We start from the raw sequence: 9,694 nt of genomic DNA on the forward strand, positions 1-9,694 counted from the left end.
AGACTTTTGTGCTTGGTTGCACATGATCAGGTTGGTCCAAGCAGCCATGTCTCATTGTAAGGCTTTATAAATTTAGATGCCTTTTCAAAGTTTGTATGCTGTGCTCATTACAACTCACATCTTCTCTGTTTCTCTGCAGATGTGGACTGAAAAGAATAGAAGGATGGTTTGTTTTTGTGTAAGGAGCTGGTGCGGTGCATGCCTCTCTTTGGCCGTAAGGGCATCCCTCCATCTCTCGGTGAAGCAGTATGACTGTGGCATTGAACTCGGGCCCGTTTCAAAATGATCTCCTCACGTTTGTGCTTCTCAAAGTGCATATTACTGCCCAAGCAATTGGTGTGTTTCCTGAGTAAGTTGGATGATGAGGATTTTGCAAGGCAGCAAGAATGTTCTGAAACCTTCCAGCGACACGCCAAGCACGGTCTCGGCAAGGAGCTTGTAGAGCTACCATAAAAATGTCTTCCATTATTTTCCCTGTTATTCTGGGTGCTGTGTGGCGCATATAGGGGACTTTGCAGGGCCACGGCATGCAGTGGACTGGGATAGCGATACACTTCCATGCCCTGGTGACCTGGAAGGTCAGAACGGTAAATGGGTTGCAGGACCACTTTGGGTTGAAGTATGTCTGAAACATCTGACCAGTGTGAGTCTGGATACAGATCTGCTACAAATCGGAAACCACCCTCAGGAATCACCTCATCGGAGAAATGGGATTGAACTGTTGTATGCTCTTGCAATAAAATGGGTCGGCGCCTTAGAGATTCGTCACCTCTTAAACATTCTCTCTCTCCAAATGTGTTGTATTTTAAGGAGGCCAAAGAGGTGGAGAGGGAGCGGACATTATCGTCACTGTCGCAGGGGGTAAAAACATCCCCAAAGTTGCTGTCGCAAAAACCTGAGCTTGCTCTTGACCGACTTTCCATGTGTGAGGGAAGTTCTTGGTGATGCCAGCTTCTTACCGTCAGGCACTGATGATGATGCAGGTCCTCAGATGAATGACTTGAACATGACCAAAGTCTTCTGGATTTTCCAACCTCATGAATGGCCTCCTCAGAAAAACTGCGCCTGAGTTTTAGTTGGAACGAGTCTTTATCCACCCAGTAATGATGCTGTCCCTGCTGGATATTTGTTGAAGTTGAATCTTCAGGATCGGTTTCAGTTTTTTCCAGGGCAGTCTCCACCATTGCTTTATGTCTGACTCTCAGGACTTCCAACTCCAGCAGCCCTGCCAGAGTAGCACGAAATCGCTCTTTAATACGTTTCCTCCCTGTGCTGGTCCATGGCGCCACTTCAGGCTCTTCTCTGTGCACAGCGGTTGATGACATCCTGGCTGGAGACTCGAAGTCAGGCTTCCTTTTACAGTGGAGGTCTTTATACGAAAGTCACCCATATCAATGCAAATACATTGAGAAATCTATTGATAAGATTGTCACTAACCTTTGACCTTAGGTGAAGAATATGTTCAAGATAAAACTTAATTCCATCAATGTGAGATTAAACTTCACAAGTTAACAACGTTAACATTTGGAAGAGCATTATCACTGCTAGTGATAGCTGTGGTTAATATTTTGAATGTCATCATGAGCATGCAATAACTTCCATTGTCCATGATTTAATTTTGTTACACATTTAAAGAGGCCAAATTGGAAGGCCAACTGTAAAGCATAAAACCAAAAAACACATTTTGATTAATCACTTCTTTTTAAATATGTTTTATACCTTTCAACCCAAAGTTAAATCAATCACATTTGAAAATGGCCTCTGTAATGCAATGGCCTAAAGCTAGGTGCACTGTAGTTTTGTTTTACTAATATTGTTATTAGTTCATCATTGCAGTACATTCCTCTACCTTAAACACCACCAGTTTGTTAATGAATCGTATTTAACTCTTAAACTTGCCCCAACTTGATTGAAAAAGCCCATTACATAATGCATTTACCACAATTGAAAAAACAAGAAACTCAATTTCTGTGTATCTTTATTTACAAGCAGATATCAAAACATGCATTCCTGCATTTGAAGATGTGACAGCTTATACAGGACCTTGATACACCCATCAAACATATTTCAAGACAGAGCTTCATTCATCAGCATCCGATTCTTCATCATCTTGACTGATCTGGAAGTAGCGCAGCTCATAGCTTTCCTTATCCGACGCCACCACCCTCAGCCAGTCTCGCAGGTTGTTCTTCTTCAAGTACTTCTTTGTGAGGTACTTAAGATACCTGCGGAACATGGGGTTGTTAATATATAGACAAAACTGATAAAAAAAACACTAATAAGCAACAGAATCTGTTGGCATAACAAATCTCACCTTTTAGAGAACTGCTTCTCTGAGGTGACGTTGATCTTGTTCTTCTGACGCACAATTTGCACTACATTTCCCAGGTTGCCCGTTTTGCCATTAACCTTCACCTTCTCTTTCAGAAATGTTTCCTGTTAGTAATAAAACAGCATGACCACTAGGGAAGAGAACCCTAGGCATTTAACTAGGGAAGGGAACCCTAGTTATGACACGGCATTAGTGATGCAACTATTTGAACACAATTTATGACATTTATAATTTTGTTTTAATTTCAATATGCAAGGTTAAAGAATAAGTATTTTTTCAAAACAATTTATTTAGATCAGAAATGAATATATTTAATGCTAGTTGAGATGAATAGAAATAAATGTAATTGAAATGTACAGATCTCCTAGACAAAAACAACAGAAATATTAATTTGATCACCTAGCCAATAAAACATTTGAAAATGAGAAAATTATTTGAATGAGTATATCAATTATCCATGCCTGGAATTTAGAAGTGAAAATTTCCAGATATTTTCAATGGGTATAAGAACCCTGACAATCAACAGAAGTCGTGTTTTTATCATAGAAATTATGGTTCGTAATTTTGTATACAACTTACAAAGTTGGCAGAGTCGAGAATCCCATCCTCCACAGGGTGAGTACAGTCCAGGGTGAACTTCCAGCAAGCACCCTTTCTACTCCTTTTCACAACTGTCTGCCTTTTCTAAAGAAACATTTTATGAAGTTAATGTTTGCTTCATAAACTCAGTCCTGTTATAAAAATGAATAAACGCATTATGAAATGCACTACTGTAATTCTCTTTCAGTCATAATCGAATATAATTTTTTCTGTCAAGCTAAAATGCTCATCCACGTGACTGCAAATAGTAGGCCTACGTCAAAAAAATAATGATTTAATATATTATTCCATATGCAAAAACAACTCTGAGTGACATACTATATTCTTATTTAACATATCTGATATTTTGTTTATACGAAAGATCAAATAAAATACATTTAACCATAAAGACCGGTCTCCGGTAGACACGTACCGGTGCCATCTTGGTGAGGTTGGCTTGAAAGAGGAAGTGGCGTGTGTCCGCGCAAGGGTTCACGGAAGTTTCTCGAATTTGATTGGCTGCCGGTTGGGGAGGTTTCAGCGAGCGACGTCCGAGTGAACGACTCGTTCTTTTCATAGTCAAGGAACGTTCTGAGTCAGACTGCGTTAGTTCAGTCCGAATTTTTCAGAACCGTTGCGAAGCGGTTCAGCCCATGGGCTCTGTCGAGATATATAAGGATGGCTGGGTTCAACTAATTATTAATTCAAAAGATCTGACAACAAAGAACCGTTGATATCTGATTGTAAAAGCATTTAAGTGAACCGAAGATTTGACTTTATTAGCACATGTAATACCACCTTGGGAGAAGTGCACATATTTATATCTTAGGTAACGTTAAAATAATCTCTTTTTTTTGGGAACAGGTTCTTTAAAACGAACTGTTCGAAAGAAAGAGTTGTTCGATTTGCATCATGTATTGTAAAGAATTCATGTTTATACAATATCTTAAAATTAGTTACGTAATTATATAGAAATATAAAACTTTTTTAAATATATAGCAATTCCGTTTCAGCAAGTAATTAGACATGTTATGCATTCCACACCCATATGGCTTTTGTCTCACTTACAATTTAATCGAATTGATGATAATTTCGTACAATCTCTAATAGTGATTATACACACCTACAACATAGCTCTGTAATCATTAATGTAGTCGGATGTAGCGGACAATCCCATTTAACATACAATAAACATGCAACATGCTTCTTTTGGGTGATTTCCATAGTTGAACAATGACATGTAACTCAATCAGTAGAGTTAGATGGCAGAGACTAGGCTCTGCATTCCTGCTCAGAAATCATGACTCATCCTTGCATCATTATTGTGCAGACATACCAAGAGAAACTTGGGTGAGGTCTCAGTAGGCACATGGGCACAACCCGATTTGCCAGTTATTGTGCAGATTTCTAATCTTGAACAAATTTAAGTAGGCACATAAAGATTTCTGTTTGCTTGGTTAAATTTTTAATGTCACTCAGCTACACAACAGCAAAATTAGAAATTAAACCATCTGAATAATTCATGTAAAGACTTGATTGAACATATAATAGACCGACTTTAGAGAGTGTGCTCACTAGGAGCCACTTGCTAGATGAAGTTTGTGTTTTTGAATATACTGCAATGCCACAGGCTTCCAAGACTGAAGTGCAACACTTTAATTGAGTCAGTGTTGTCTGGGCACCCTGCCACAAATCGGAAATGAGTATTTGGCTCCACCCATGCAGAGGATTTGGCAGCCCAACCCAACAAAGCTGTCTCTTTCCTAGTTACTGTCCTCACTTTCTAAAATTATGTCTCATGTCATTTTGCCCATTTATATGAATTCTTAAACCTTAAATTTAACATTTAAAACAATTCAATAGACAATAAACTTATTTTTATACACCTAATATATACACATGAATATATGTTTACTTCATTTGAGAACAAAAACACTGCAAGTTGTGCTACTGAACACTTATGTAATGTACCTAAAATCATACTTCAAAAACATATTCTGATTCAAGTATAATATCTGGACCTTTAGTAAATGAAGTTGTCCCAAATGACCAGACAGGTTAGACTAAGTCACTTTTAAAAACAAGGATATTCATTCTCCAAAGACAGAGATAAATAAAAATAGTTGACATGTTAAATATGACCAGATGAAAAATCCACTGTAAATATGAAGCAACACTTAACCAGCATTTGGGAACTTCTTTCAATACTGATAAAGTGTTTCACAAAAAATAAAAAAAGGTTATCTATTAGGTTTTTATTTTTTGCTCTCTCCAGTCAGGTGACAAAGGCCTCGAGTGAACAAAGGAAGATTAGAACTCGCATCAAAGATTCAGTCCTTAACAAGAGCCTGAGCTCATTCTGGGGCAGCACTGATAAGAGTCTACCTGGAGACAAATACAGGCTTCAACACTTTATTTAATGTCGTCACTGACAGCCAAAATCAAGCTGGCTGCTATTTTGGGTTACAGAGGTATTCGCACATGGCCATCACATCCTTTCCACTTCTGAACAATTAGAGACTGTCATTTAAGAGGACATTTCACTGGAGATTATTTCTCGGTCACAGCGGTTTTTACTTGAGAAGGTACTCGAAGTACTGCAAGAACAAGGAAGTGCCAACTACCAGTGTGCATCTCACTTTGGGGGGGAAAAATGGCATTCAATTGAGAGAAATTAACCACAGTGCCAGCATGGCATAGATCATGTAAGAAGAAAAGTAAGGCTACCAGAGAGGGAGGAAAAAAAAAAATTTCAGTGTCAGTTGGGGGTTTCCTTTCTTCGCAACAAGTTGCATAAATCCTGCACACTAGTAACTATTAAGAAATTCAAGAATAGAAAAACGGAAAATGGATCCGATTTTTTAACATTCAGGAATTCAAGTGGTAAAAACTTGAAAAAAAAAATTGGAACGGGGAGGTCGAGGGGTAAACACTGCCAATAATAAACTTCTTACCCTAGAGAATGCCAACTGACCCGACAAGTCCAGCACAGTATTGGAAGAAAAAAAGGAATACAAATCACAACAAAAATGTGAGGTTGCTTGTGAAGGCCATAGCTTTGGTGACAAATAAAACCAAAGAAACAAATGCAAGAGATTTGTTAAAGTGTAGCATGTTGCAGCCTGGGCAGCCCAGTCTCTCTTCCTATTTGGTCATGGGTTTGACAGCCACTGCAGATTCTTCACCCATAGCTGAAAGCACAGTAACCTGTGAAACAAAAAACAATGAGTGGTATACATTGACAAGCAGCAAGCTAAAATCTAAATGCATTCATTCAAACAGGTGCACTTACCAACATCTCTTCACCAGCTGCAAATTTGCTTTCGATTTCTTTGCCCAGGTCACCGTCTGGCACACGCAGGTCCTCGCGCACGTCACCGTTGTCCATCATAAGAGAGAGGAATCCCTCACTGATGTCAACCAGCTAAGAAAACACAAGAAAACTTATTTTAAAAGGGAAGAAATAGTTTTGCAGAAAAATATCTAGACTTCGAACAAAAGCTACAGCATTGTAGGGCTGTCAAAATTGTTCAAAAATGACATTCGAATATTCCCTCTAAAAAAAACACATTCTAACTATCCGAACATCTGGTTGCACATTTTATCAATGACGCACATCACTTCAATAACAGGACAAATTAATACAAAGAGACATAACTACTTGTATAAGTAGTTTATTTAAGTTTAAACATATTTGACAACATATTAACTTACACCAAAACAAGTAAATCAACTAATGGCCAAGACCGCAGACCTTACTCTCGCTCGCAGGCACTCTCTCTCTCACCCTCACGCTCTCTGCGCATAACGGATTAAATGAACAACAATAAACAAATGTTGAGTGCTGATCAAGAGTTTTGTGCAAGCAATTTAAGGTCGCGACTCTTGTCCTAAATATAGCAGTCTTCATTCAGTGATTAACATTAATTGAAGTTTTACAGTATATAGAACCGACATTAAACGCTCCAAGCAAGCTGTGCTGTGGGGGCGTCTGGCCATGTATGGTGACATGTATGGTGTAATGCTAGCTCATTGGCGCACACATTGGAGGGCCCCGCGCCATTGGATGTGCAGTTGCCGCAGCACAGCCAATGAGTGAGCCAGACACTCACTGTGCTAGCTGTGCAGCTGGAAAATGCCTTTTACATTTTAAGCTTCGGAATTTTGCCATTCGCAAAGCAGACAGCAGCGCCTCTACTACCGCGGGCGTGTTTTTCCACATTCGAATATTAATTTTCACCTTCGAAATTCTGTTTTTTAAAACTATTCGAATTTAGAATATTCGTTGACAGCCCTACAGCATTGCAGTGTCTGTTTTGATGGAAGAGATTCACCTCAGGCAACCCATTTAAGGCGAAATGTCTCAAAGTATGAAATACCAAATATAGGCTAAATCTAGAACAATAATGTTCTAAAAAGGAAATTAAAAAAGAAAAAGAAAAAAAAGAGAAAGATACTAACAATCTCAGTTTGGGACGGACTAACATATCAAAGGTATAGTTCACCGAAAAATGAAAACTGTCATCATTTACTCACCTTCAAGTTGTTCCAAACCTTTATACATTTATTCTGCTGAACAAATTATAATTTGAAGAATGTTATAATTCTTAACCATTGGAAATTGTAAAGCCTTTGCCTTTATTGCACACAGCTTGGGCTACAGGGTCAGGAGAACTTTAATTGAAATAAGTCACATGTACTCCCACAAAAAAGGGTGCATTTTCACCATTAAATCTTGAATTTCACAAAGCCATGCAGGTCTCACCTGGTAGTCATTTCTTTTGGTGTTAGGCACATCCATGTTGTGGGTGGAGGGGCAGATATCTTCATACTTCTTATTTGTGAAAATATCAATTCCAACCATGTGAACCTGTAAATAGAGACTCGAGTACTTAATGCTAACATTGACAGGTTAAAAACAGCCATGCAAAAGAGTGAGATTCAAATATTACCTTTGCATGACCATGCTTGCCAGTCTTAGAAGTAGACATTTCAACAATTTTGCAGGGGCGACCCTTCAGGACCACGAACCCGTTCTTGCGCAGGGCGCTGCACTGCATCGGGTAGGTGGCAGAAGCCCCGGCATCTCCGCTGGTGAAATCAAGATCTGGATCTGCCATGATGGGGATCTAAACAAGGGGCACTAGAGGGAATAAAGGGCATGGGGAAATTATTATATTATAACCTTAAAAAGCCTCAATCCCACAAAATACCATCATAGATGAGTCACATACGGATGAGCCAGGTTTCCACTGTATGAGTTGGCTAGTCAGACATTAGGACTGCCTTACAGCTGGAATAGCTGAAGATAAATACAATTTTTAATTAACCATTACCAAATGTTAAGCAGCCATTTTATATCGAATTGCAAATAAATCGACCGTATTTATTAACACTCAAACCTGCAGCATCATGCTGCTCTAATTTCACCAGTTATAGAATCCAAGCCAAACACACGACCAAACTTGATTCAACCTCAGCTAACAGTTGTTTGTGTTTACAAAGGTGTCGTTAAAATACTTAACGAGACACATTTGACACTTTACGGACGTTGTTTTGCACGCAATTAACACAATGACCACACCGAACAGGCCAGATGGACAAGAATGTTAACCTTATACATGCTAGCTTAAATTGTAACGCCTTCACCATAAAGAATCACTAAAAAGAATCAGCGGAGTAACTCGTTAATCCAACGTAATGTTAACGTTACAGAAAACCGAACGGTTAACTTTACCGTATGTCTGATTCGCGTGGCGCATGTCAACGTGGTTTCGCAGCTGATCAATGACTCGGCTAAGAGGCTAACGCCCAATTCTTCCCTATAACAAAGTAATAGAAACACACATAAATGGAACAACGACCACGACTGGTAAACGATAAGGTAACTAACAAAAGTGGGGGAAACGGGTCTCGTGCGGCTTAGCCAAAGTTTCTCACTGGTCTCTTTTTCAATTAAGTCAGTGCGGGCGAGGGAAGGCCTCGCGCGTGCTCGCGGCCTGCGAAATAGAGAGCCGCATCAAAGAACCGCCGTAACACGTTTACTCAAGACGATCCGGTTACGTTCACCACCATGACGTAGACTTTCAATTCCGACAGCATTTTAGAATAAACATCAAGACAGGAAGGTTCTGTGTAATTTTTCGTTCACAATTCAAACACGCTCCATGCAGCACTTACTTCCAAGAAAAAAAGGAACGTCAACGCGCAAGCGCGGCCAATTTTAATGCGGCATCCGTACAGTGGGCGGGATTCGACTTCTTCTGCAGAAATGAGGATGGATTGCGCCTGAAGCTTATGCTTAGTGCCTCTTAGCGCTTAGGATCTGTGGATTGAACGTCATGAATGGTGCAACCTTCCATATATATAGCCTATACACACACACACATTGGTGCACCTATCATTATGAGGGCGGGGACAATCCATAGGCGTAATGGTTTTTATAATGTACAAACTGTATATTCTACCCCCCTACACTAAACCTACCCATCACAGAAAACCTTCTGCTTTTTTAATAAAACATTGCTTAGTATAGGCTACGTTTTTAAGTTATTTCAATTACAAGGACACATTAAATGTCATCATAAACCACATTTACTCTTTAATATCTGTGTAATACTCACGTTAATATAGATATATAACTAAATACAATTATGTATGTGTGTGTCCTTTAAATGAAGTCTTAAAGTCACCATAAAATTAAATTTGACCATCCAGTTTTTTAAATGGAATATGGCAGTATTTATTACCATGGATTTGACAACACAAATATATACATATTAT

General features: G+C 39.1%; 2 protein-coding genes across 5 annotated transcripts; both read right to left on the reverse strand.

Annotated features, from left to right (window-relative positions):
- Positions 1 to 1,961: 1,961 nt before the first annotated feature.
- On the reverse strand, positions 1,962 to 3,450 carry rpl22l1 (ribosomal protein L22-like 1). 2 transcript variants are annotated; one of them, XM_077244931.1, is made up of 4 exons: positions 3,345 to 3,450; positions 2,912 to 3,016; positions 2,315 to 2,436; positions 1,962 to 2,225 (listed from the first exon to the last, which is right to left on the reverse strand). In XM_077244931.1, exons 1-4 carry the CDS (start codon positions 3,351 to 3,353, stop codon positions 2,081 to 2,083), a joined length of 381 nt encoding a protein of 126 aa, XP_077101046.1. In that variant the 5' UTR covers positions 3,354 to 3,450; the 3' UTR covers positions 1,962 to 2,080. The 2 variants fall into 2 exon arrangements, with proteins under 2 accessions (XP_077101046.1, XP_077101045.1); XM_077244930.1 differs by having other exon boundaries at positions 3,315 to 3,368.
- A 1,859-nt stretch (positions 3,451 to 5,309) lies between these two features.
- On the reverse strand, positions 5,310 to 9,246 carry eif5a (eukaryotic translation initiation factor 5A). 3 transcript variants are annotated; one of them, XM_077244934.1, is made up of 6 exons: positions 8,852 to 9,107; positions 8,649 to 8,733; positions 7,864 to 8,054; positions 7,677 to 7,781; positions 6,204 to 6,335; positions 5,310 to 6,118 (listed from the first exon to the last, which is right to left on the reverse strand). In XM_077244934.1, the coding sequence occupies exons 3-6, from the start codon at positions 8,029 to 8,031 to the stop codon at positions 6,056 to 6,058; spliced, it is 468 nt and encodes a 155-aa protein (XP_077101049.1). In that variant the 5' UTR covers positions 8,032 to 8,054; positions 8,649 to 8,733; positions 8,852 to 9,107; the 3' UTR covers positions 5,310 to 6,055. The 3 variants fall into 3 exon arrangements, with proteins under 3 accessions (XP_077101049.1, XP_077101047.1, XP_077101048.1); XM_077244932.1 differs by lacking the exon at positions 8,649 to 8,733 and having other exon boundaries at positions 9,092 to 9,246; XM_077244933.1 differs by lacking the exon at positions 8,649 to 8,733 and having other exon boundaries at positions 8,805 to 9,107.
- Between the last annotated feature and the right edge of the window lie 448 nt (positions 9,247 to 9,694).

Source organism: Siphateles boraxobius, unplaced genomic scaffold, assembly GCF_051911475.1.
Source record: "Siphateles boraxobius isolate OS27281-9 unplaced genomic scaffold, OSU_SipBor_1 26, whole genome shotgun sequence".
Lineage (NCBI taxonomy): Eukaryota > Metazoa > Chordata > Actinopteri > Cypriniformes > Leuciscidae > Siphateles > Siphateles boraxobius.

Bases quoted from the DNA above. Each gene is read 5' to 3' on its own strand.
- rpl22l1 (XM_077244930.1), bottom strand. From the start codon at position 3,353: ATGGCACCGGTACGTGTCTACCGGAGACCGGTCTTTATG. The intron at 3,017-3,314 runs GTTAAATGTATT...ATGTTTCTTTAG, and splicing joins ACCGGAGACCGGTCTTTATG to AAAAGGCAGACAGTTGTGAA. The intron at 2,226-2,314 runs GTGAGATTTGTT...CATGTTCCGCAG, and splicing joins GAGAAGCAGTTCTCTAAAAG to GTATCTTAAGTACCTCACAA.
- eif5a (XM_077244932.1), bottom strand. From the start codon at position 8,031: ATGGCAGATCCAGATCTTGATTTCACCAGCGGAGATGCCGGGGCTTCT. The intron at 7,782-7,863 runs GTAATATTTGAA...CTCTATTTACAG, and splicing joins GCAAGCATGGTCATGCAAAG to GTTCACATGGTTGGAATTGA. The intron at 6,119-6,203 runs GTAAGTGCACCT...TTTGTTTCACAG, and splicing joins CAGCTGGTGAAGAGATGTTG to GTTACTGTGCTTTCAGCTAT.